This window comes from Neofelis nebulosa, chromosome 2, assembly GCF_028018385.1.
Source record: "Neofelis nebulosa isolate mNeoNeb1 chromosome 2, mNeoNeb1.pri, whole genome shotgun sequence".
Lineage (NCBI taxonomy): Eukaryota > Metazoa > Chordata > Mammalia > Carnivora > Felidae > Neofelis > Neofelis nebulosa.
In genome coordinates this window covers 26,408,798-26,436,650 of record NC_080783.1, presented here as the reverse complement: position 1 = coordinate 26,436,650, position 27,853 = coordinate 26,408,798, and the positions used below count along the sequence as shown (strand labels likewise).

The following is a 27,853-nucleotide window of genomic DNA, read 5'->3' as shown; positions in this document are numbered from 1 at the left end:
TGTACAAAACCATGTATGTAAGAAAAAAAAATCTCCTTTTCACAAATGATCAATGTCAAGAGCTTCTTCTGCAATTAGGTCCTTAAATGGCTTCATCTCCATCCACACAAGGCATCTGCCGGTGATCCATTTAAATTGTTACCCTTTCATTTTGGCCTCCTATTCCCATTGCTGCCTGAACTCCCCTAATTGAGTTCTGTAAGCACTGCAGCCAGATAATGACATGACTGAAGTCTGAGAAAATACAAAGTGATTAAATACGAGCCCAATGATTGTTTTCCTTTTCAAACCTTTGTCTCTCATTATCAACAATTCCTCTTGGCCTAAATATTTAACAAACAAAACCCACTGAAGTTTGCAGTGGTAAGGTTTGATGCATTTCTCACGAAAAACAGGTAGTCATTTCTCCATTCCACCATATTTCATTTAGATGGAAAACTTTTTTTCTTTTTGATTAGCAGAGAATTCTCTTCCTGGGTTCTGTTCCTCTGCTTCTCATTCTGGGCCTCAGCATCCCTGTATTTTGGTTCAGCGATCTGCGCCTCAGTTTACGGTGTCTACCTCCTGTCACAAGACACCCATGGATGAAAGGGTTTCAAGTGAGGAGTGTTGCTGCCAATTCACAGAAGTTTCTTGTATAAACTTACTAGAAATGAGTCTAGGTCCAGAAAGTAAGACAAAATGTGTAAGTCGAAGACATTTAATGACTCATCAATTCTGTGTACCCCAGATGACCCGATAGAAAAAATGGGGGAACTGTGTGTGGCTAAATGTCTTAAACCTGATCGTTATGCTCTCCCAACCTTTAGCAATATTCATGCATATAACATCACCTTTGCATAAATACTGAATGCTGAGAGATAACTAGCAAGGCGGGAAATAAAGACACAACCTTGAAGGCTTGGCAGGGAAAACTCACCCCAGTCCCCTTACATATACCTGCAACCCTGGCCCCGGTCTATGCTTTAAAAAACTTTTCAAATGTTAATTTTTATAAAAATAAGTTTGTTATTCATGGAAAAAGTCAAATGGTACTGCAAGGCTACTATGCTTCTCATCCACTGAGATATTAATATGCCTCTAGGGCAGGGCCAGGTTTGGGAGGGAGGACTGCAGTTGTATCCATTCATAAACTCATCCCCAAGTATGATTTCAGCCTGTAAATGACATTTAATATAATGAGAAAGAACATTCGTACTGGCTTCTAGGCTAACAACCATCCAAACTGGTCATGAGACTCAACACAGGATGATATATGGAGCTTAATCTTTTTAATGTTTCATTTTTCTTTTTATCACAGGATGTGCCACTTAATCAGAGTATTTGGGGCTTAAATTTGAGCAGCAGATAAAATTTCATTCTATATTGTTCACTAAGCGAAAGGCAGGATAAAGGAGATTTGCTTCCTTCTTCTACCCTTTCACCTTTTCTTCCAGAACAGAAAAGACTAAAGTCAGACGTAAATTTTGATTGCACTGGGGTGCCTGTCTCAGTTGATTAAGCGTCCCACTCGATTTTGGCTCAGGTGATAATCTCACAGTTTGTGGGATCGAGGCCTGCGTGGGGCTCTGTGTGGACAGTGGAGAGCCTGCTTGGGATTCTGTTTCTCCTCCTCTCTCTCTGCCCCTCACACACTCACTCTCTCAAAATAAATAAACATTCAAAAATAAATTTTGAATGCATTTAGTTGTAAAAATATACTTCAAATAGTTTTAGATATTAGAATTACTTCATAAAAAGGAAAAAAAAAAAGGTGCCTGGATGGCTCAGTCGGTTAAGCATCCAACTCTTGATTTCAGCTCAGGTCATGATCCCACTTTTTGTGAGTTTGAGACCTGTGTCAGACTCTGTGCTGACAGTATGAAGCCTGCTTGGGATACCCTCTCTCCCTGTCTCTCTGCCCTCCCCTGCTTGTGCGTGTACTCTCTTTCTCAAAAATAAGTAAATACACATTTAAAAAAAGGAAAAAAAAAAAAAAAAAAGAAAGCTGCCCCCCCTTAAATCTGGAGGGATTTTGACATCTTCATTGACATAAAATTGATGTTAAAATGTCCTATTTCTTAGCTGGTCCACTCCCTGATAACTACTGTCATTATTAGGCTATGCAAACTAATGCTTTTTTGGTCTGAATTTTATTGTCTTGTTAAATTTGCTCATATATATGACTTAAACTTATTGACATATTCTAAATGGGAAAATAATCCATATGAAGAGAGATGCATTAAGAAATGAGTAAAGCAAAATCTAATCCATTATTTGCCCATTAATCCCAAAGTCACTAAAGGTGACCAATAAAGCATTTGGGATAACTAATCCTGTTCAGTAATGAGTACTCTCCTTCAGGAACAAGAGATTATTGCTACTCTGGTTGGTCGTACTTCATTTCCTATAGGGTATAGGAAAGTTGTAATAGGGATACCCCCTCTATTTTACATGCAAATCCAGATAAATATAACATCAGGAAAAAAAAATCATTCATTCAAGTACCTTTTAGAATCAAGCATGTGAAGTTAGCAAATGCTTTAGATATGGCAAGTGCATTCCTTAGTTATTCACAGCTTTGGAGGCTGGGTTGGTAGAAGAAGCATGGACAGAAGTGGGCAGAGTATTCCCTCCATCCCAGGGTGAAAAACAATACCATCAAGGAGAAGGAGGTATGATGGGGTGTGGACCACAAGGGGAAGACTGAACTGGAGCCAGTGCATGGTATTCCCGGAGAGTGGAATTAATTACCTGAGAAAATCCATGTGGATGAGAAGGCTAGGAGATGACACGGTTAGTAAGGACAGGTTCCTTGGGGGTTCAAATTAAAACCAGACATAGAAATTTAGGTTTGATGCTAATCTATGGTTGGTTTATGTCGAGGAGTAGTATTTTTTTAACAAGGCGTTTTTCAAAGGTAACCCGATGGGTTAGTCTAGGCCCTCCAAGATGGGACTGAACATGCAGGACTTTGTTAGGGAACTGCATCCTGGACACCTACCACATGAAGAAAACACCGGCAATTACACGCTTTGGCTTGTAATCACATGCCACTTCCACCTGCACCCCCTGGACTCGAAGAGGTTGCCTCACATAAGTACACTGAAGTTGAGAGGTTTAATCCTCCTAGGAGTCCAGAAGGAGAGGGACACCAGATATGGGTGGGCACTAGGCACGTCTAACACAGGGCCTGGCAGTGGGGAAGAGGCAGAGAATGAGCCAAACCTGTACAGTTCAGGTTTGGGATGTTCACTAGACATCCAAGCAGAGAGGTCAGATAGGCAGCTGGATGTAAAAGTCCAGAGTTCAGGGGAGAAAGGCTGGACAAATGTCCTCCAAAGGTGGGGAATCATGTGACGACTAGAGTAGTCAATGATTCTCTGATGCACTTCAGGAGCAAGTGGGCTGCAAGATTCATCAATCCTATGTAGGCAGGGGTTGCTTTTAACTAAAAAAACAAACAAACAAACAAACAAACCAACCCAAAAATCAAAAACCTCCTTTGTGGTCTGAAAGGCCAGAAGCAGTCCAGACATACACTACTTTGAGCTTACAACTCCTAAATCTTGTCTGGTTACTTATAACTGGGGGCCAATATGACAGCTTCTAACCGTAAGTGTCTACACAAATTTAATTAAAAGTGAACAATTTACAATAAAGTGTCTCAGTCACACTAGCCACATTTCAAATGCTCCAGAGCTACAGGTGGCTAGCAGCTGCCATAATGGACAACAAAATAACTTCTCTATCACTGCAGAACGTTCTAAGGACAGCACTGTTCTGAACACCAGAGACAGATGTCATTCTGCATAAGAAGTTCAGGAAGCCTGGCACTGCCCCCACAGTTCATCCTAGAAATCTGTTTTTGGAATGTTGGTAACTCATTTAAAGAAAAAATGATACCGTGAGGACTGAAGAGAACTTTGCTGTAATAGGAATCTGTCCTGATTTTTAGTATGGAAGCTCTGAACTAGATTTTTCTATTCGGTTTCCTTCTGTAGCTACTACTTGGGGAAGGGAGGATAAACTGCTTAGGGACACTTCTAAATCTGCAATTTCCTTACTCAGCTACTTATCCCCAGTAGTACTATAAATATAGCCAGCTGTTGAGAAGTAATTAATACCAAGCCTTTGAATTTCCGAGGGATCATTAGTCCTATTCATCTTGACCAATCAAGACCTTGGTGTGTCTCAAATGTATATGGAGATGATAAAAAATCTCCAGAGATGTATGAACTCTCAAAAACACTTGTCTGTGAGTCTGCATTTTAGAGATTATGCCTTAACATTATTCATTTATTTTATGACCAGTCTGCACTGATGTGAAAACCTCTGCCACTGCACATCCTCTTACGAAGTATTTGCTTGCAGGTCAGGGTCTTTTCAAGATTCTCTTCGTGTAATCTGCTGGGAAGAGCCGTGTTCAGACTGCAATACTGCGGGAGTCACTAGAGATGCTACCACCAACAATGGTCTTAATGGTTCTGAGCGGTACGGAAGCGGGGACTCCCTGGAAGGTGATGGATGACTGAGTTTCAAATAAACTGTTCCCTAGTCAAAACTTTGAAAGTTCACCAATTACCACAGTTTTCTTTTTTCCTTTCAGATTTATGAAAACATAAGTGACTGTTCTCTCTAATTAACCCCGTACAGTATGATCATCTGTCTGCATCAGGTTGGTACTTTCTGATATGCTGTTTATTTTGTCAACAAAATCACAGCTGTCTTTAGGGCACAGTTCCCATTCCTAGTCACTGCTGTTTCTGTGCACAGTGCTCTCCACAGAGCCCGCAGTGGACACTGCCCGGACCAGTAGCTCTGCTCAGCTGTCAGAGGAAAGCCAAGCATGACAAGCCGCGGCGCATCGGGAGTATAGGTAGCATGGGGAGAAGACCGGTGTGCCTCTGCACCATTAATTACGTAGTATCGTCCCGCACAGAGAAGTAGGAAAGGCAGAGGGCAAAAAAGCCCTTGGAACATGTGTCTTCTTTTCTCTCTGATGCATTTCCAGAGCTGACTGTCTGAGAGGAAAACAGATTTTCAAAAAAGGACACATCATACTTTCCTCCTCCTTCCCTCAGTACCCTGCTTCATAACTGTCAAATTAGGAAGTGCTCCTAGTCTTTTATTCAGACTGCCATTAATAGGTGATAAATCTTTCAGCATAGTGGTCATTAAGAGCACGGGCTCAGGAATTGATGTCTGGGATTGAAGTCTCGCTCTACCACTCACTAGCTGTGTGATTTTACCTCACTTACTAAACCTCTCTGTGCCTAAGCATGTTTACCTATAAAATGGAAATAATAGTAGCTACTCTATAGCTACTGTGAATCATGCTGATCAGTACAAGTCCCCAGCACACAGTGACTAAATAAATGCCCAACTCCATTATACTGTGAACTTCACCAAGTGTTGAAAGAGTGACTCCATCTGATTTGTGATGCCTGATTGAAAGGGACAGAAAGTACAGAGGGAACTATACTCTTCTTCCCATGTCCCTGCCTCTCTCCACCCTTACTGGCTCCTCTGACTAGAAAAATGTTCCCTATACACGTGCCATCTGGCCCCTCTCTTGAGCTTCTGGGAGTCTTCTCTGTTTTCAGGCTCTCCCTCTTTTCTCTCCTGTTTCCCAAGGGCTAATCCATACATGGGCTATCCAGATGCTCTGTTTGAGTCTAAGGAGGTAAGTTCAAATCAAGTGGCAAGAAGGAAGAAACCCACTTGACATCCAGGTCTAAACAACAGGCTCTCTATCCAGCTTTACCAAGTATAAAGCAGATGTCATGAGCCCTACCTAATTTCCGAATTCATTTCTCAACTGGATCAGAAGTTAAGGGGAAAGAGATGTGATTAACTCTTCTACATCCTAACAGAAACGAAATGAGTTGAATTCCACTCTCTTCCCATTCCATCTAGTTTTGTTTAAGTGACTGTTTTTAGCTTGCATAGGTGGTAGCTAGAATAGTAATAGCAGGACACTGTCCATTCATTCATTCGTTCATTCATTCAACAAATATTTATTAAGCACCAACTATGGACCTGGCATTGTGTTAAATGCTGAAGATGCTCAGAATCAAAATGACAAAACATAGCCCCGCCTCCTTGGTGTTGTCTAGAAAAGTCAAATTGCTTAGATAGGTCTTCTTTCTTTCCCTCCTGCCATTTCTTCTGGTCTATCAACATTCTCTTCCTGTTCTCAGTGTTTCGCCCAAGCACACTGGTAGCATTTGAACCCTATACTTGTTTCAAGCCTGTATCTTAGCCACTTAAGATAACCTACAGTGTAATGAAATCAACACAGTAAAAAGTGCAGTCAGAAAGGAAGTAGGTGATACCCTGGCAGTTCTCTATCTAGTGCTCACTGTGAAGGGCTCTAATAAACCCAGTGTGGATCCACGCCCTTTTTTCCTTCCACTTGCCTTGGCAGCGCTGGCTGCGAGGCACAGGCGCTTCTCATGAAGGTGAAGGACACTTGGCTGGGGCTCAAATTAGACACTGAAATGCTGGCTCTCATTGAAAAGTTATGTAATAAAAAGATGAAGTTGCAAAGAAAAGATACCTAGCCAGAGTGATTCCTTTCAAATAAGTCTGGTATCAGCAGAAACTAAGCCCCACATGCTAAAGCTGTAGCTCAAAGGCTATACATTTGGCAGATCAGAGGAACAGCATCTTGAAACACTTTAATGACTTGCATTTAGAGCGCAAGTTAATATTACTCCAGGGATTATGCTGCATATCCTCTTATTTAAAATGTTATCTAATACTTGAAAAGGGGAAATATATGCTGATCTTAGCCTCATTAACTTTGTGAGTTGGTTATAGAAGACTGGGTTATGTCTTTTAGAACTAAAGCCCCTAGAGTCCTGTGTGTGTGTGTGTGTGTGTTTAAGTGTGAGCTGATCATCATTTCCCTTAGGAATCATCATAGTTAAGACTGGGAAAAAATGAAATTAAATGAGGGCTAGCACTTTCCCTCATTCTTAAAGACACTAGAGAGATCAGCTATCTCTTGGGTTTACTTAACTTTTCTACTATGCTATCTGCAAGGGAAGCAATCTTTTCTCCTAAATGCTTATTTCTAACACAAAAATACTTCATCTGCTCATTTAATTCTCTGTAATATCAATTCCTCACCAGTGCTTTATAATTTCTATTTTATTAAGGTACTTTAAAATCTGTTCCTCCCTGGAAGCTACCTGGAATGAAAACCAGAGCAGCCCAAAGATAGGTGCCATCAGGCTCTCGAATGAGTCCCAACAGATTCCAGGACACCACCTAGGACCACTTAGTAGTTGGCCATTGGGTATGATCTTAAGGGGACTCCATGCTTGTCATTTTTCTGTACTGTCTGCTGCTATGTGCACACGCATAAAGAGCAATTCTTGATGGAGCACCTAAAGAACAGAAATGTTTTCCTTGCTTCACAAGCTGGGAACACATTCTGTAAAGAACTCCTGGTAAGTCCAGCAGGAAAGGATTATGGCTAAGAGCGAACAATTCAGTGCTTATTGCTGGCACATGTCATACATCAGTATCACGATGCATTACACTTCAATGTACTAAATTCTATAAAGGATATTCTACAAAGGAATTCTATAAAGAACTATAAAGTTCAGTGAAAGGAACTGGGCCTGTTCATTTCAAATATTGCTTATTAACAGCTGTAACAGCTACCGATTATTTTCAGACTAACAGATACTTCATATGAGAAGATCCACAACAAGCGTTTTCAAATACAACAGTTATGAGGAAAAGCTTCTGTTCTGGCCCAGTGAATTTTCTACCCTGAAACCATGTTGAATATATTAATTTAGGATTAGGAAGCATGGAAACAACTTCTATAGCACAATGCTGGAGATTTCATTTTTCTGGCTGCAAATGCCCATAAATCTTTCCACGGTTTGCTTTATGTCCGATCCCAAATAACTTTTTCCTATAGACTTTTAGTTATTACTCTTGCCTGTCTAGCTCATGTTTCCCTCTTTCCTACCAAATTCCTTTCATGTTTTATCCTAATTTTTTTCTAAAACACTTAAAACTCACTAGTCATTAGTCACCTCTAAAATGTTTGGACAGCACGAGTATCATCATGTTACCACTGCTCAAGCGACCCCACCCTACAGCTCATGTGCACACTTTCTCCATACGTGATACATCCTAAAATGTAGGGAGTGAACCCAGATGTAGAAGTGGAGAGTAAATACACACACAGGCACACACTCTCATGGGGTAAAGACAGGGCCTCTAAAGCCAGACTTGCTGAGCTGAAGCTTAACTTTCTAATTTACCGGCTATGTAACCAGGAATAGGTACTCAGCCTTGCTTTGCTTCAGTTTTCTCATCTGTGAAATGGGGACACAAAGAGTATCCACACCACAGAGCTGTTCTGAGATTTAGGTTAGTTAACAAATGCCAAGCACTTAGAATGGTGTCCTGGCATATAACATTAGTTACTGGCATATGCGCCCACACACTGGATCCTGTCAAATGTCAATCCCAGCAACGTTTTATTAATAGGCATCATTTTTAACCTTTACTTCTGTCCTTTATCAGTCAAATGATCATGAAACTGCATATTGATGATCTTCATTCCCTTGGGAACCAAAATTTACTCCATATATTTTATTATTAAATTACTGAATTCTTGTTTCTGAACATCAGTAATAATTTGTTACCTCTCAATTACTGCCTACAAAATTGATTATTCACAATACTTCATTCCTGGATAAGCATGAACCCCAGAGCGATGTATTACCGTAACTGCCTCAATGGCCAATATGAGACAGCTGCTGGTTTGAACAATTCTCCCCTCCTTTCTTTCCTAGGGTAAAGGCATCTTATTTCTCTGTTGTGAATAATAATAATTAAAAAAAAAAAAAAAAAAGGTAAAAATCAGTTAAGCCTCTGACTTAGGCTCAGGTCATGGTATCACAGCTTGTGAGTTCAAGCCCTGCATTGGGCTCTGTGCTGACAGCTCAGAGCCTGGACTGCTTTGGATTCTGTCTGTCTCTCTCTGTCTCTGTCTCTGTCTCTGTCTCTCTCTCTCTCTCTCTCTCTGTCTCTGCCCCTCCCCCACTTGGGCTCTGTCTCTCTCACTCTCTCAAAAATAAACATTAAAAAAAAAAGGTAAAAGTCAGGAATACAGACTGTAAAACTGCACTGTGACACCCACAGCATGTAAATATGTAGGCTTTAGTGAAAATGATGCTTGAATCCTATTAAAAGCCTACACTGACCATTCTCATCACTGTGTTATATCCTCTGCTTCCATTTTATAATAAAATCCAAGATAATTTCAGTTGTAAACTAGTTTGTAAAGGCAATGTACTTTCTAAAGCAATGACTTGCTACTTTTAAATTTTTATTTAACCTGTACACATCACCCTTACCAATAAAGCATTATGCACACAGTGTTTTCTAAAGCACATATAACACAGGTACAGAAATTCTATTAAGTAGCTTGTCACTCTTAGTCTCAATTTTTCCTAAAAAAATAGAAAGTGGGAAAAAATGATGGGAGTCCAATTTTTCAGTTTTAAGGGCATATGTGATATTAAGAACACATGGGCACGGCACCTAGGTGGCTCAGTCAGTTAAGCATCCGACTCTTGGTTTTGGCTCAGGTCATGATCTCACGGTTTGTGATTTCGAGCCTGGCATTGAGCTCTGTGCTGGCAGCAAGGAGCCTGCTTGGAATTCTCTCTCTCCCCCTCTCTCTCTGCCCTCCCCTGCACATGCTGTCTCTCTCAAAATAGATAAATAAACTTAAAAAAATAAAAGAACAAAACAAAACCACACGGGCTTCTTTCCTAAAACTTTCATTTTCAAGATCAAGTGAGCAACTGAGGCAAATCCAGTCATAGCATGAATGAGGTATTATGAAGCTGGACAGTTTCCATTTGTAGCTTTTTACAGTCACGAAGCAGAAACACAGACATATGACTATGGGGTTTACTATGGATTAATGCAGGGTACAAACAAATTAAGAATTTTATAACCCTGTGACAAGCAAGCAGGAGTTTGAGAGGATGTGGTAAGGAGAGGCAGGTAACGTTTCAGTCACGCTGAGAAAACGCTGACATCTCCCAGTCTTTAGAACCAGTTGCAGCCCCTTTCTTGATAGAAGTTACACTTAGCTCTAGAAAAATTACTTATGAATTGGCATTCCTATCATACTTGCTTTCAATGGCAGGTTTTATGAAAGGACTATTACTTATTGAAATGAAAACAAAATTAAAATAAAAGTGTTTTGAAACAAACTCCAAATGTGAGTCTCCCGAGACACCCAGAGCAGGCAAAATATTGTTTAGGAAACTTCAAAATATTTTAAAGATAAAAATTCCCCCCAAATTGGCAGATGTTAGAGATCTTTCTATAGGTGGAAAAAAATTAAGGCTCATTGTCCAAATGCTTTGTGCAAACAATAAAAAAAAAATCATTTTTCTTGTTATATAGGACTCATAGCAGAGATTACTAGGATCTTACCCCAAATCCACTTAACCCCAGCTAACAGACTACATTTACTATCCTTCCTGACAGGAGTGACCATGTGACTATGTTCCAGACAATGAAAAGTAGGTAGAGTTGAAATGTTGAGTGGGGCTTCCAGAAAGTCCTTTAAAAGGGGACGAGGGAAGCTTGTTGGATGAGAGGGCTCAGTTGGTTAAGCTTCTGACTCTTGGTTAGGCCCAGGTCATGATTTCACAGCCATGGGATAGAGCCCTGCATTGGACTCCATGCTGACCGCACAGATCCTGCTTGGGATTCTCTCAGCCCCTCTTGGCTTGCACTCTCTCTCTTAAATGAATAAATAAACTTAAAAAAATAAATAAAGGAGAGGAATGCATTCTTTTTTTTTTTTTTTTGCCTCTTTTTCCTTTCTGCAGCCTGAAAGGCTGATGTAATGCATTAATCTTCAGCAGTGATCTAGCCAAGAGGTAGACGCCAGTGGCTGAGGGATGACAGAGCAGAAAGATATCCAGAGGCCATTATATCAACCCTGAACTGCACTGGCCTGCTTTTACAGAAGAGAGAAATAAACTTCTATCTTATTTAAGTCACTGTCATTTTGGTTTTTTCATATATGTGCAGCAGAACCTAACCCTATTCTAAATCCTGATTCTATCTGAATGAGCATTAACTATTAGATCATACTTCCACTGGGGAATGAAACTTAACAAAATAGGATGGTAACTTAAAGTTCTAATTAATAATAATCATAAAGTTCTCTCATACAAACTACATAATGATCACCAAATGCTCAATAAATACCAATGCTGAAGAAGGTGATCAAGTTTTAAAGCTTTTCTGTAATAAATTAGTGTTTCCCAAAGTAATATAATTTTGGACAAGTTAGCAACAAGAACAAACAACAATATTTATAAAAAATATGACACTAAATTTTGGGAACAAATTAAAGAAAACAGAATCCTTATTTTCTAAAAAGCATCCCTCTTTGGAAGACAGAAAGGGGAATACAAAGAGTAACATACAAATTAATACATAATTATGTAAACACTGGTTTGACACACAACACCAAGTGTGTTTATTACCTTAAAATGTTTATGAATCCACTTAATGGCAATAAAATAGCAATAATGAAGAGATGATACTTGGTAAGATAGAACAATGGGAAGAGAAGGTACTGACATGATTTCTTGTGTCAAATTAGCATTATGTAGTTTCTTATGCAACTCAGAGTTTTAAACTGTTCAGACCGTCTGAACACTGGCAAGGGAACAAAAGCATTTTACTTATGAAAACATTGGAGGAGACAGTCCATTTTATGTGGGAATAATGGCTTTTTAACAGTGCTCAATTAGCAGACATCAGGATCCCTTCCCTCCAAAGCCATTAGCAAATTTATCTAGAAGATTTTATGCTACATCATAAAACAACCCAAACTGCTTAGTATGCCAATTTGCCTAAGACACTTGCCATATAAGCTGCTTTCAGGAGCCAGCAGTAAGTATCATAAATACTTAAAGACAAAAAGTTGAAGGATATTGGCATTCAAAGGAGATGACACTGGAAACTCATACTGCCAAAACATTTAGCCACACTTGCATTTTGCTTGGAGTGAAATTCCTTTTCTATTTCCTCTTCTATTTAACCTTTAGTATCTCATTCAGCCCCAGCAGTAGAGGGCCTGACTGATGGTTTTTCAACATTGTCAAAATACTAATTCAAACCTGAAGTCAATCCCCACTTCTTTTCTCCCTAAAGCAACGTACCTTATAATATGTAATAATAATAGCTCACCTGAATGAGTGAGTAGGACAGAGATTTCAGTCATTCTTTTTGTAGTCAGGGAATTAAATCTAGCCATCTGTCTTAGTATTCTTTTTTTTTTTTTTTGCCAGGAATAACAAAATAATAGAAACTCCAAATATATTGGGAAAAGATCTGTAAGTGTGGGCTTTAGATGTGGAAATCAAGAGGAAAGCTAAAGATAACCATGCATTGTACTTGTTCTATTTTGCTCAAATACTTGTAATTTTATTTTTTTAATTTTTTAATTTTTCTAAAGTTTATTTATTTTGAGAGAGAGAGAGAGAGCATGAACAAGGCAAGGGCAGAGAGAAAGGGAGAGAAAATCCCAAGCAGGCTCCCCTCAGTCAGCGTGGAGCCTAACTTGGGGCTGATCCCACAAACTGTGAGATCATGACCTGAGCCAAAACCAAGGGTTGGACACTTAACCAACTGAGCCACCCAGGAGCCCCAAATTCTCACAATTTTAAATAAAAAACAGTAATGTTCATTTAAATGACAAATGTTATTACTACTTTCTTCTTGAAGCAAAATACTTTCACATTTATTCTCATTTTCAATAAACCTTGTATTAAGCTTCTAAAATCCCCTGAAATTATAAAACGAAGCTAAGAAGGCAGGCCGAACATTAACTAGTCCATTCCTTTTATTTTAGAAAATAATGACCTTAAATATCCCTAACAGAATTTTATTCTGATTTTTCTCTGCCTCCCCGCCCTCATAAGGACAGAATCACTTGTCATTACTAAAAGGTTTGCTATTAGTAAATTCCTGTTATAGAAAAACTCTCCAAGTGCAGTCCACAGAGGACTATATACATCAGGACCACTGAGGCTTGCAAAATGCATATTCCTGGGCCTCACTCAAGACCTGCTAAACTGATATCTCCACTGTGAGGCCCAGGAACCTGCATTTTCATGACAAGCAACCTGCCTTAAAATCTAATTCCTTGAGCTGAAAACTTGTTCCTCCTTTTGCCTTCTTTTCTGAGTAACTGGAAAACACGGAGTCTCTAAACCGTGCTTCAAGATTATAAAGCCGTCTTTCTGTCTCTCTACATCAGTAAACTAACTAAAGTTCTTCAGCGTTCCTTCTTTGGTTTGTCTCTCTCTCACTTCCTTGAAACCTATATACTATTTCTTCCCAAACTTTGTCCACATCTCAATGACCAGCAAAACAGTGAATGCAAACCAACTAGCGATGACTATCTGGAAGGATCAGTTCAAGCAATCTATGGTTCACGCTGTGTTCATGTACGATCCCTGTTTGTTTCCTGTGGATAAATTGCCTTTATTTCTGTTTCACATGTTGTATTCTGAGATGCTTCCCAGCTCTTCCCACTGAAATTCCATCTCCAAATTGACTATGTAAAGCTAAACATCATGTTTTCTTTCCACAAGCAGCTATCCAAATTTGTGTCAGGTATGATATATTCCATGAATATGCTTACCCTGCCCTAAATTCAGAGCACTGTTAAAAACCCAAAGATATCAAGGGTAGGCTGAGAGCACCGCATTCTCCTGGAAGCAATTACTCCTATACAGATGCAGTAATAAGCACTTAAGGGCGTCCCATTCTGTCAGACAGCTCTCCAAAGGTAATGCTTTGGCTCTCCTCTGTAATGCTTATGCCAGCTCACGGTCAGCACTTCATACCTGTCCAGCCAGTGTAAACAGTGCTATCCCGAGGGTCTGCTGACTTTAGGCCTCTCTCCATTTGCTGAAGAAGCTCTCGAATCTTATTGTTCAAGCGTTGTGAGAACTCGGGAGTTAGCTGTAAGTATTAAAGGGAAAACAAGTATCAAAAAATATGGACCACTCAACTTCCCAGACTATAGGCTATCAAAAATAGGAGGGTACTTCATTTCCACTTAGGTCACATTTTTTTTTTTTGCCTGGGAGAACTGGACAATTATTTTACTCTTAACAACAAATTAATAAAACTTTAAGGTGCTACTATATTTTCCTACTCAAGGCAGGAAATACTTTTGTTGCAACTTAAATGTTTTACATAAAATTTGTAAATAAATGCTAAAATAGACTGCTGTAATTTCCACCTATTAGGGAACATCTGTTACTTAAACCAATATTTTTTATTATAATAAAAATCATTTTAATAAACTAAGCACAAATCATAAGATGTTTGCTATTTTCTAGCCATTCAAGCAGCAGCAATATTAATTTCCAAAAGAAACACTCTAGTTGTTTTTGTTATTTAAAAAATGAGGATAAACATTTATTAAAGTCCATCTGTGAAAAAATGGATAAACAATTTTTACAAATTGTAGAAGTAGGATAAGAAAATCAAAATAAATTCATGGATATCAGGAGGCTTAGGCAGAGTAGAAAGAATATCAGACCTAGTATCAAAAAACCCGTGCCCAGCATAGTGCCTGGCAAAGGAGGGGCTTTGCCCAGATGAATAAGGCTGCCTATTTCTTTATCTGTGATTGGCTGGGTGATCTCGCTCTACATATGACTTCTTTATGCTTCAGTTACCTCTATAAAATCAGGATGATAATACCTGCCCCACCAATTTCAAAAAGTACTTTGAGGATCAAATGAAATCATGGGCCTTGGGTCTTTCACATTCCGGGATATAAATGTTGATATTTTTAAAGTATTTAAGCAGTCCAAGGGTCTATAACAAGTAATTAGTTGGATATGGATTAAAAGCACACTAAAGTGGAGGCTGTGGGTTAGTGACATCCATATGAAGGCCCATAGATGCTGGGCAAACTGTGAGGCCCACATAATCATTATGTTATTCATCCTACAGGCAACTGAAAAACATTTTGAAAGTTCTGTATACACTGAATCATGAAGTGTCTTAAAAGGTCACTTTAATGTATCCCTCAAAAATTTTAGGAACCTGCTGTGATTCCCAGACTTGGACTTTACAAAGCAGTAAAACTTCAAAAGGTTGGGGAATATCACATGGTTACAAACATTTCATTTCACCATAAGGATTATAAACAAACCTAACTACTACCTGTTAGCATCATAATTTCATTTTTTAAAAAGGGCATCTCAACACTGAAAAAAGTAAGAAGACAGTATCAGAATTATTATAAAAGATATAAAATTTTACTTCTGAAGAGCATCTCTGATAAGGCAAACCAGACTATCAACCATATCTGGATTATTTATCCTGAAGCACCACTATGATCCCTTATTTTATACTCTGAAGAATAAACCACATTGTTTGACAGACACACTCCCATTATTTAACAATTTCTGCCAAGAGCTTAAGATTTCAACAAGTCTTGAAAATACATTTAGTAAGATAAAATATACTTCAGTATTAATATAAAAGGTCTATAAATCTCAACTAGATAGAAGAGTGCATCTACATGAGAACATGTCATTTTCTGTTCATAGATCACGGATAATTTATCGTCTTGCCTGGCCTTACTCTGAGCCCAAGAATGAGAACACCTCAATCTCAGGAAGGGAAGTCACTTCCTATTTGTCATATAACTGCATTTAATAAAGGTAACCTGCCTGAGAAAATTGATTGTTTGTGGCAGACCACAAAATTATTCAAACTCTAGCAATAATTTGCAGACTCTCCAAAAGCCCCCCCCCCTTTTTTTTATAGACGCCAGAAAACAGACCAATTCCTAATTGGAAGGTCTGTGTTAACAAATTAAGGAGGACAGATCTCCAGGGTCTGAACCTTGATGTTCGACGTTAAACAATTTTAGAACTGGTATGCTCGTTTCTTTCTGGAATCTCTCCAAAACCATGTGTTAGGTGATAAATCACTTTATTTTTGGACCAGAGTTTAAATTTATGAATACCTTTTTTCTCCCGTGGAAACAGTTAAATTGGTAAAAGCATTTAATTTATAAACAGTCTGAATAGCGAGCTGTATTTTACTGAAGGCTTGTGTCATTTGGATAAATCCTCAAACGTTCTCTTTGCCAAGTTAGCATGAAACAGCAGGTCTTTCTCCAACAAGACCAGACAAAATACTTGAGCTTCAGGATCGGCAAAGCTAGACAGAACACAGGTCCAAATGGCCAAAAGGAAGCCATATGACGTCAAGATTGTTCTAAGAAGCTTTGCTTGGGTAGTTCAATTTTGGTCTAAAAAAAAACCGACTGGGGCGCCTGGGTGGCGCAGTCGGTTAAGCGTCCGACTTCAGCCAGGTCACGATCTCGCCGTCCGTGAGTTCGAGCCCCGCGTCAGGCTCTGGGCTGATGGCTCGGAGCCTGGAGCCTGTTTCCGATTCTGTGTCTCCCTCTCTCTCTGCCCCTCCCCCGTTCATGCTCTGTCTCTCTCTGTCCCAAAAATAAATAAAAAACGTTGAAAAAAAAAATTAAAAAAAAAAAATAAAATAAATAAATAAAAAATAAAAAAAACCGACTGACTCTAGATTCATACATACTTTGGTACTCTTCTATCCTGCAACTCTTCTCCATCTATTTCATCCCTCCCACTTGCATTACTGATGATTATGTTAAGTTAATCCATAGTGACAAGTGTTTTAAGGAAAGAATCAAAAGAGCCACATAGAGTTGACTTGGCAGATACAAAATCTCTAAGGCCTTTATACATGTGAAATGCTTTGCGCATGATGAGTTTAGAAGGAATAAACTGCTAGAATTAAAAGTGTGTGCACTTCAAAGAGATCACTCTTCCAACCTAATGCACTCTGATTTCTCAACTAGGTATTCTTAAAAAGAACTGTATTCCCCCTTAACAATTACATTCACTCAAAGAGGCATGAGAAAACACAGGCCTCTGGTATCTTACATCCAGCTTCTCTTTTGCTCAGTGGCTTATAAAGTGCTAACCATTAATTTACTGGGGTTTTTTTTTGTTTGTTTTGTTTTTGCTTTCCAGCTGTGGGGGTGTTCTGCAGAGTGGCAACAGTAGGAAAGAATTTCAGGCCTATGTCCCTAATTTCTTTTAGCACTTTCAGTTTAAAGATGTCTTTACCACACTCTCCAATTTACGCTCATCATTTACCCTGCCCGTATATGTGCACAAATATAAAGCAATAACATGGCACATGTGACATACCACCAGGACTCCTCCCTTCTTAAAAATGCATACCAAAATCGAACAAAACTGCAAAATTACATGGAAAACGCCATATTCGTCATTTTTGTAATTTAAATTATCAATGACTGAGGTTATTTCAATTATAAATTATTAATAACAATGACTTTTACAAATGTTAAAACTCAAATTGCATATTTTGACATGTATTTGATATATTTATCTTCCAATTATATATATATATTTTAAAAGGGGATGCTCATCCCTTTTTTTCAGGCAAAACTGAGCTCCTTTCTGAACACCAGGGCCTGGATGGAGGAAGGGATGCAGGCAGATGTATCCCAAACTCACCCTCCCGGCAGAATCAAAGTAGCCTTCGGCCAGGGATTTGTTAAAATCGGCATAAGGATTCGGGAAGGCCCTTTGAGCCATGGCGCCGGAAGCGAGCCTGCAGAACAGGGGAGAAAAAAAGAACCTAAGTCGAGACAGGGGCCTCGGCCGAGTTGCCAGGACAGGGGCAAGCCGCCGAGCAACACCTTCCTTGCAGCTCCTGGGCCACCCCGCGGTCTTGGTGGTCTGAGTGGACCCCGCGCCGATCGTGGCCCAGCTGCAAGGGCGCTGCACCTCCGCGAAAAGGCTGTCAGGGCCCCGCGCCCACAGCGAAGAAGGGACCCCGTTTTGCACCCTCCGTTCCCACTCCCGCGATTTGAAGCTACGGCACAGCGTCCAGAAGCCCAGCCAGGCCTCGGCCTCTCACCCAGCAGCCTCGGACACCAACAGAAGCCACGCTTTCACCGCCCACTTCCTGCCAGTCGGACCAATCAGAACCTTCGGCACTCTGGAGGCCCGCCCTCTTCTCGCTTACAGTTTGTTAAAGAGACAGGAGTGTGATTTCTAAAAGCTATAAGGGTGATTTAATTCCTGGGTACTTCGGATGCGGACGTACCTTAGGGTAACGTGCAATTGTGCCCCATATTTCCTGCCTTTCTTCTCTCTTAATATTTGTTTATTAAAAAAATAATTCAGGTCCACATGATTCATAAAAATTAGGAATGTATGTGTAGAAGAAAAAAGACTGCCTTGAGATCTGAACATATTCGTATTTCTACTGCTCAGACTGAATAAAACAGGGAGGATAATGTCTCTCCAGAGACCTTCCAAACTTTTTCTTTTGTTTCTAAAAAACAAACAAACAAACCCCCAAAACCCAAAGAGACAAAATAAAAAAAACCCACTGCCACCATTAGCTTCATCAAGGACAGAAAACAGGATTATGTTGAAGAGCTGTAAAAAGAGTCTTTTGGGGATAATTGATAATTTAACCTCCAAGGTACTGAAGAAGAGATGTGAATGCCTAAGGGACAAGCTGTCAAATGGCAATTAACACTTCAAGGAAAATGCATGAAAACACAAATCACAGCTCTTAAGAATTTTGATCTGCTCATTAGCCTAAATTGGACTGTAACACTGTGTACCCGAGTACTTAAAAAATTAACGAAGTCCAACAAAGCAGGACATCCATAACTTTGAAATTCAATGTTTTAACTGTCTCCATTATCTGAAAATCAGTCCTTTCATTTACACTTAAATCCCACCTGGTACACATTGGGCCCGTTCTGTTGCTCAGAGAATTTTGGAGTCCAGTTTAAAAAGTCAGAAACAGTCACTCTCTCTGCTCTTTGCCTTCCTCTGGTTTCAGTGGAGGACTCTCAAGCATCAAACATCCAATGACTGAAGCTCAATCACCACCCCACTGCCACCTTGGCTTCTGACCCCCTCTGGCTCAGTCTGTTTTTTAACTGTTACTTCTAAGACATTTGTTAGCTCCTTCGCCTAATTCATGAAGATTTAGTAGAGGCCCTCAGTGAATCTCAAATTGGATAGCCTTCCTATTTTAATAGATGGGTGTGTGGGGGAGCAACTCATAAGGAAGAAGAGGAAAGAGAGTGAGAGGCACTTTATCAATTACTTTTCTTGAGTTATTAATGGCTTACTATCAGTTTATCTCATTCACAGTCTTTATATGAGCAATTAAAAGCAGTGTGGTATTTAATAGATTAATGACTACTACGGGGAAAGAGGCAAACTAAGACTGTTGATTGTGCTTGAGCAGAAATAAAAGAAGAGTAGAAGCGGGCAACGTTGGAAGGAGAGTAAGTAGGAGAGTAGGATGGGAAAGAGGAAAGGAGTATCTTGGTCAGCTTGAAGGACAGTCTCTCAAAGACCGAAGAAATAAATGGAAAATGCAGTGAGGTTGTGTAGAGACTATAGGGGTTCCCAATCTCAGCACTATTGATATTTGGAAAAGGATGCTTCTCTGTTGCCTGTCTCGTTCATTGCAGTATGTTTAGCAGCATCCCTGGCCCCTGCTCACTAGGTGCCAGTAGCACCCAATCCCTGAGTGGTCACAACCAAAAAATTTTTTACAGACATTGCCAAATGCCGACTATCCCTGGGAGGAGGCGACAAATTACCCCAGGGATTGTGAATACAGAGATAGTATAACCAAAAGTGTTTAATAAGATTAGGCAACTGTCTGGTTAATTCCAGTATCCTCATTCAAGATTTAGCTTGCTGGAATAATGTGCTGAAAAATACAGGAGGAACTTGGGGAGAGGTTTTGTTGTGTGTGTGTGTGTGTGTGTGTGTGTGTGTGTGTGTGTATTTAAATCTCAGGTGCAGAAACGAGCTAATTATACTCCTTGGTTTTTAGTATGACATTATTGGTGCATACAAGACCCTATTCTAATTTTTCTCTTAGTTCCCAGTTCCCACCCATTCTTCTCCTCTAGAAGGCAAACACCACAATATGTTTATATATCCTTTGGAAAATATGGGTTTTGTAGGAATGTCCTTTAAAGCCTTTTTTTTTAACATTTGTTTATTTTTGAGAAAGAAAATGTGTATGTGCGAGTGGGGAAGGGGCAGAGAGAGAGAGGCACAAAGGATCTGAAGCAGGCCCCTTGCTGTTAGTGCAGAGCCCTGCTTATGGTTCAAACTCAGGAACCCTGAGATCATAACCGGAGCCGAAATCAAAAGTTGACTTCTCAACCAACTGAGCCACCCAGGCACCCTGGTATGTGTTTTAATAAATGGAATAGTGCTGCAAATACTCAACAACTTGTGATTTAGATCTGTGTTGCTCTGTATACAGTTGGTTGTATTAGATAATGTATAATATCTTCATAGTTGTCTCCACCTCGTTTTACTTATCCTTTCCCCTAAGGATTGGCATTGTTTCTCACTTCCACATCATAGATAATACAGCCAGGTAAATCCAGGCACATCTTCTCAATCTGTATCTGAGTATTCTTGAGATATATACCATAGTCCGCCCTCATTGGTGGTTTCTTTTTCCGCAGTTTCAGTGCCCCATGGTCAACCTTTCACTGGAAGCAGATGATCCTCCTTGTGACAAATTGTCAGAAGCTCAATAATAGCCTAATGCTACCTCATGATGCCTACGTTGTTCACCTCACCTATCTCACTGTGCAGGCATTTTATCATCTCACATTATCACAAGAAGAAGGGTGAGTATAGTGTGATATAGTACAATAAGATATTTTTAGGGACTCCTGGATGGCTCAGTCACTTACGCCTCCAACTCTTGATTTTGGCTCAGGTCATGAACTCATGGTTTGTGAGTTCGAGACCCACATTGGGCTCTAGGCTGACAGTGTGGAGCCTGCTTGGTATTCTCTCTCTCTCTCTCTCTCTCTCTCTCTCTCTCTCACTGCCTGCCCACCCCTTCCCGCTCGCTCTCTATCCCTCTCTCTCAAAATAAATTAATAAACATATAAAAAGAAAAAAAAATAAAAATAAGATATTTTTAGAAAAAGATACCACATGCACATAACTTTTATTACAATATATTTTTATAATTTGTCTATTATTATTGTTGTTTATCTCTTACCATGCTTAAGTTATAAATTGAACTTTATAATAGATATGAATGCCTAGGGGGAAAAACATAGTATATGTAGGGTTCAGTGCTATCTGTGGTTTCAGGCATCCACTGAGGATCATAGCTTCCACAGATAAGGGGGGACTACTGTACCCATTGCTGAATCAAAGGACATCTTATACTTAGTTTCCCTAGTCCCTTTAGATTGCTTTCCAGAATACTGGACGAATCTATATTCCCTTCAATAGTATCTAATAGTTTCTGTCATTCCCATATCCTCTCCAACACTGGATATTATTTAGTGTTCTAGTGTTTGCAATTTGTTTTTGAGAGAGAGATAACGAGAGTGAGGGAAAGGGGGAGAGGGAGAGAGAGAGAGAGAGAGAGAGAGAGAGAGAGAGAGAGAGAGAATCTTAAGCAAGCTCCATGCCAAGCTCAGATCCTGACATGGGGTTTGATTTCCCCACCATGAGATCATGACCTGAACTGAAATCAAGAGTTGGATGCTTAACTGACTGAGCCAGCCACTCTGGTGACCCTAGTTCTTGCAATTCTAATGGACAATGTGGAAAAGTAATCGATGGTTAAACTTCCAGTATTTTTGTTGCTAAAGATGTTGATTGAGTTTTTCTTCATATGCCTTTCAGACATCTGGCCTTTCTCTGAGATTTATTTATTCATATCCTTCACCCATTTTCCTCTTAGGTATTGCATTGTTTTCTTGTTGATTTGCAGGAGTTGTCTTTTGTTTTTGTTTTTGGAGGGGAGGATATTGCAGGTATCCTTTGGCTTTAGAATCTCCACTAATCTGTTAGCTTTTTCTAGGGTATCTTTCATTGAACTCTAATTCTTCATTTTAATGAAATTAAACCCATCCAACTTTGACATTGGGATTTGAGGATTTAGCTTCATGTCCAAAAAGTCTTTCTCCACTCTGAGGCTACAAAGATGGCTTTCTGCATTTTATTTTCTTATATTTTAGATCTTTAACCTATCTGGAGTTTACTTTTGAATATAGCATAAGGCATGGATCCAAACTTACTATGGGGAGTGTATAGAATTGTTTTGAAAGTTCAGATACAAAGTATGAACAAGTTCTCTCTTTGTTAGTTTGAAGAACCCAAAGAATCTCTCCCTAGTTCTGACTGAAAAGAAAAAACGTTTGGCATTGACATACCTGTGCTAGTCTTCTGGAGCTGCCATAACAAAGGGCCATCAGATTGGGTGGCTTAAACAACAGAAATTTATTGTCTCACAGTTCTGGAGGTTGGATATCCAACATAAAGGTGTTGGCAGGGTTGATTTCTTCTGAGGGCTCTCTCTTTAGATTGCACATGGCTGCCTTCTCCTTGTGTCTTCCATATGGTATTTCTGTATGTCTGTTTGGTAATCTCGTCTTATAAGGAAACCAGTCCTAATACAGTAGGACCCACTCTAATGACCTTATTTTACCTTACTTGCATCCTTAAAGGACCTGTATCTCCAAGTGCAGCAACATGCTAAGGTACTTGGGAGTTAGGGCTTCAACATATGTATTTGGGGAAGGGGGAGGCAATTTGGCCCATAACAGTACTGTTTCATCTATGGCTGTAGTGGCTGAACACATCTGTGGTTAATATAGTTTTGACTGTTGACAATTTTTCAAGGACCATTTCATTTTTGATCAATCTAGAATAATTTTTTTTTTGGAAAACATATTATAGTGTTCCTTCTCCTAATTTGTAAATGTGCCTTGTATGAACTCTCAGGAAATAATCATTGTATTATTGCCTTTAAAACAGAATACTCTAGAAATCTGGTAATGTCGATGGTAAACTGAGAAAACGAGTGTCTTCTGAGGTCTCTTTCCTTCTGTTCTAAGACCTTAGTTTCAAAATGTTATAATGTGTACTAGTTAGGGTGAAAGTAAGTTATAGTTACAAAGAGGCTCAAAAACATGGCAGGGAAATAAACACATTTGTTTTTCTTTAGGTTAGCTTTGCTCCTTGTAGCCATTCAGGATCACAGATTCATTCCATCTTAGTGTGTCACACTTGTCTGTAAGATCCATAGTGGTCATAGGCATATCTGTATTCCAGCCTGTAGGAAGGTCAGGGAAACACAGGGGTGCACATGCCTTCAGCTCCAGACCAGGAATCCATTGCTTCCCACACGTTATTCCACGGAGGATTAAGCCACCTCTAGCCTCCCAGCAGCCTGTGAAATAGTCTTCTGCTGAGCTGCTGAGTGTCCAGCCACAATGCAAGAGGACTGCTTTTGGTGGCCAGTTACTGGCTCCAATGCATAATGGCCGTTCTAGTAACTGCTACTACGTGTATCCGATCGAGGGCATGGCATGCTTACATTTCTGTGGTATTTCCTCTGCTTCTGACCTCCCAGCAACCACACATTCTCTGTTTCCTCCTCCAATTTCCCTAGAGCTTTCTTGGCAACTAGGTCATTGACCTTTGGTAGAAGGTGGATCATGAGACTCCATAGTCTCTCTTTTTTCTAGAAAATTCTCCCCCTTCACAAAACAAAACTCACACACAAAATTTGGCAAATGGCTGTTGCTTTTTACACTTTTCTCCTCAGTATTGCATCTGTTGTGGAGAGTACCCTATTTCCTTTTCAGCTCAAAGAAGCATAAAGCAAGAGTTATCTAAGCTTGAGTTTAAAATCACCATGCTGTTGGTTTAACATCCAGCTGGGACTTTTTAATACAGAAACAATTTCCTATTTCATTCATAATAGAGAATTCATGGATTGACAGGAGCTATTGCCAGTGAAGGAAACAAGATCATAAACACACATACACCATGCACACTGCAGTACACTTTTAATTTCCCAGAGATAGTATTTCCTATGGTGCTGGCAGCGTTTCCTCCCTCCCTTGTCAGGACTGTTATTAGTGTGCAGACAGATTCTTTTCTCTAAGTGTACCTGCTGGGTGAGAGCCACTCTCATGTGAAACACAGGTGTGCTGGGGTTTTCTTAGGAGATGAAAGACTGTGGAGTACGGAAAGCCGGTAAAAAAATGTATAAACATTTAAACTGTCTTGTCCTCTCGACACTTAATATTTGAGAAGGGATCTTGATCAACCGTGTTAGCCCATGTCTTTACAAGCAAAATGAAAAAGGAGCTTTCCCCTTTATTGTTGAAAATATGTACCTACATTGCATTGTTAAAATTATGCGGGTCCCCGTTTCTCTCTATGCTTAAAATGCGTAATGAAGGTAGAAGTGGAAAGTATCCCTTACCAGAGCAGACTTCTTGCAGCGATGAGTCATTAATCAGGAAGATTACATTTTCTTCCATCCCCAGTCAACCATATAAAACTCACCTATGGAATGGAGATGATGTATTGCCAAAGCCCCATAAAACAGTGCCCCATTTTGAGGTATTTTTTTGGCATATCTGGCAGTCCTGTTTCCTGGCAGGGTAAGGTAACCAACAGAGAGACACTGTGGCCCAGACAGTCTCTCTTTTAAGCTTCAGAATTGCCTCACAGCAGGTACCTTTCAGTTATTTAAAAGAGAAACTTCAAAATTTTCTGACTTGCTCGGTAGCCACGTTTTCCGTGCTTCTTTTTTCCTTCCTATTTGCCATGAGAGGCAAGAGTTCAAATGTGACGGTGAGTAACTACAGGAGAAGATTAGCTTATGATAAGAGTTGGGGGAAACTGCACCTGTAGAGCAATGTGGCTTGAGGAGTATAACTTCGATCTGGAAGGAAACTTGAGGAATTCAGCTGCTGCCATGTAGGATCATCTGGAACCGATCACATTACTGGTCGACCTATGGCTGCGGTGTAGACAAGAGGGGCTGTAGCCACAAGGAGGAGCTGGCTTCTCTGCCATCGTCCTCCAAACCTGGGTTGAGCCTTAAAGCTGGGGGCCAGAGCAGCTCTTGGAGTTGGCAGAGAAAGCAGGGATCAAATGCTCAGGCTTAACTTTCTGCCCCCTGGGGGATGGGACTTGGAGTCCAAGGGGTTATACCAAACTTTTTGCCCTGGTAACTTTAAGTTCTACAGCAGTATTGCTGATATATTATGACACCTTGAGAGCTTATTAAAGATACAGATTTTCAGACTTCACTGCCAGAGATTTTGATTTAGAAAGTTTGGGTTGAATCTGTATTTTTAAAAAACAACTTCTCCGTATGATTGTCTTTCTGACTAAACTTTGAAAAATAACTGGTAACACACACACACACACACACAGAGAAAGAGAGAGAGAGAGAGGGAGAAAATCTTGAATACAAAAACTATGGTGCTAAATGGTAACAAGTAAATTCTGTGAATTATCATAACCTCCAGTTTATATTTGACACGTTATTGTTCCTCACGTATTTCCCGGGCTACTGTTAAAAAACAAAAGAAAAAAGAAGGAAGAGAAATGGCTGTTTAACCTACCACAACCTCTACTTATGGGTAGCTATTTCACTTGAGATCCTTCTGGAAAAGGAGCATCCATACTCCTTTTGGCGGCTGATTAGGGATTTTAATATCCTCATACTTGTAGGAGCTCTTTGTTGGATGTAGCCTAAATATCTCTCAACCAGAAGTTTAGACATGTTTTGAGCAAGATGGAGAGCAACTCGTCAGGACACGTCTTTTCGAGTTGCAAAACTTTAACTCGATTTTCTTCAGGCAGAATTGTTCCATTGAACACATTTTCATCATGGGGCCTAACTCAAAGCTCTTTAGTAAAGCCCTTGTCCTGAAGCCCGGGGGCCAGGCAGAGTAGTGCTGAGGGTTGTTTTTTCATCTTCTTAACCCTGTCTCTGGAGAACATCTAATGACCGGTCATTTGGGGGAAGTATAAGCGCCCAGAACCCTTGCTTCAATCCGGGATCAATCTGAAGGGACACCTTAATCTAGAGCTGTCCATGGGACTGGCTGGGTCCTCCGCTGCAACTGCATTGCCATCAGCTTCTCCCACTGCTCAGTCTGCCCCTCTCCTTTACCACCCTCATTCCAGAGGCGCCTTACAGTAACCTCCTACACGCAGCCCCTCTCTCAGGGTCAGTTTCAAACGACCAAGCTTGAAGCAGGACCTGTGACTGTCTTTGCTTGCTTTAAGTCCTTACTCTGTAAATGAATCCTACCCTATACAAACACACACACAAAAAGTACATTGAAACACATCTTTGTCGCTACTTACAACTTCTGGACATGAAGTCTAATTCAAGCATATTCTTCACCTTCTACCCTCTCATGTCCTCAAAGAGTCTATACATTGCTTTCTCAGAAGAATCTACTGAATAACATGTCACTCTGCTTGCCTTTCGTGTGGCCCTAGCTGTAGCGATACTCCAAACCACCACCTCTTTGCTGCTTCGAGCTTATGGTCATCTCTCCCGTGACCTCTGCCCTTAGCCATTTAGATATTCGGCAGGAGGGTTTGCACTCTGGTGACTTACAAGTAGCTTACAAATCATAGGCGGATCCTGATATATAACAGATTGAATTTGAATCATCTGAATTTTGTGGCAGCTCCATAATTTATACACGGGAGTGGCTGAAGCAGCTGTCCCATGGGGCGGGACACAGAACAGGATTGTTTGGACACGCATGTGCAAAATGCTTCACATAAGACAGAAGAGCATCAACTGTGCGATTTAAGTTACAAGGGATGAGGAAGTGGATGGAAATTACACCATGTTCCTCCAAGCCACTTCCTGGCAGCTGCATTCTTTGAATGACCTACTGTCTTTGTGTTTAAGATCATCTTAGGTGTTAGTTAGTACATCATGATGCCCCTATGCCCCCTTTAAAGCTAAGCCTGATTTCTCTTTTTTAGTTTTCTTTCCTCCACAGTTTGTCTTTCTTCATTCAAGAGTTTGGATAGTAAATTTACCTTTACACATGTTTGTGCTCCCAGCTATATGTATCAATTTGTAAAAAGCCAAATGGAGAACAGTTTAGCATCAGTGAAATGTCAGGAAAATGCCCAGAAGGCACCAATGCAATACTGGAGTTTCGAATTTTGAGAATGGAATTAGGCCACTAAATCAGTTTTCCTGCCTATGTCAGGGACCACAGGGATATGTCCTAGTTCTTTTTAAAAAGGGGCATCTGAACCTCACTCAGTATAACTCACAGGTCTTTGCTGGGGACCTGTGGGAAACCTTTGGACTTGAAACTAATTGAATCTGCATTGAAATGGCCTTTTCCTTTCTTTATTAAATATCTGATTTGCTTTACAACCTTTTTCTTTGGCTTGCTTGCATTATTCTTTTTTAGCTGCACATGTTGGCTATTCTCCAAGGTTGAAAGAGAAGAAAGAAAAAGAAAAAAGATCAGGACTGAATTATACTGTTTGTTAGATCATGAGTATAACTTTCCCCTTTGTGTTAGAGGAAAGGACACACCTCCTCTGATTTAGAGGGGAGATGAGCCGGTTGTCAGTGTAAAGTATTATTATAATGTTTCCAGTGCTATAGGAGGAGCAAAAACATCCTTTCTATTTGAAAAGTGAGGAAGGAGGGCAGCATATGTCTGGGCTCATCATTATCATTCAGACCCATACCAAGAAAACTCTGTCTCTGATTGCAGGCTGAATTTGCTCATGACCACATCTCTTTTCCAGGGCTCGACAGATTGCAGTTTTCTAACCGTCTCCTTATTAGCATGCTGCCTGTTCTCTCTATCTACTCCTGCTGCACCTGCTGTGGTAGTGATTGTGTATATAGGTACCATTGCCTT

The 27,853-nt window shown here is 40.1% G+C and overlaps 1 protein-coding gene and 1 long non-coding RNA gene across 8 annotated transcripts in view; one reads left to right on the top strand and one right to left on the bottom strand.

The window, feature by feature from the left end:
• The window catches only part of LANCL1 (LanC like glutathione S-transferase 1), a 37,453-nt gene extending 19,363 nt beyond the window's left edge, over positions 1-18,090 (bottom strand). The window contains exons 1-3 of one of the 6 annotated variants that reach the window (XM_058706285.1): positions 18,019-18,090; positions 17,613-17,709; positions 13,908-14,025 (exon numbers count right to left, since the gene is read on the bottom strand). In XM_058706285.1, the coding sequence (XP_058562268.1) occupies positions 13,908-14,025; positions 17,613-17,693 (199 nt within the window). In that variant the 5' untranslated portion in view covers positions 17,694-17,709; positions 18,019-18,090. The other 5 variants (XM_058706268.1, XM_058706276.1, XM_058706294.1 and 2 more) reach the window with 5 other exon arrangements.
• Positions 1-20,785, top strand: part of LOC131498873 (uncharacterized) — a 172,578-nt gene extending 151,793 nt beyond the window's left edge. Inside the window, exons 3-6 of one of the 2 annotated variants that reach the window (XR_009255624.1) lie at positions 4,354-4,499; positions 4,589-4,657; positions 4,756-4,858; positions 20,624-20,785. This is a non-coding gene — a long non-coding RNA (uncharacterized LOC131498873). Of the gene's footprint in view, positions 1-4,353; positions 4,500-4,588; positions 4,658-4,755; positions 5,666-7,145; positions 9,017-20,623 lie in introns of those variants that run through there. The other variant, XR_009255623.1, reaches the window with a different exon arrangement.
• Positions 20,786-27,853: the final 7,068 nt, after the last annotated feature.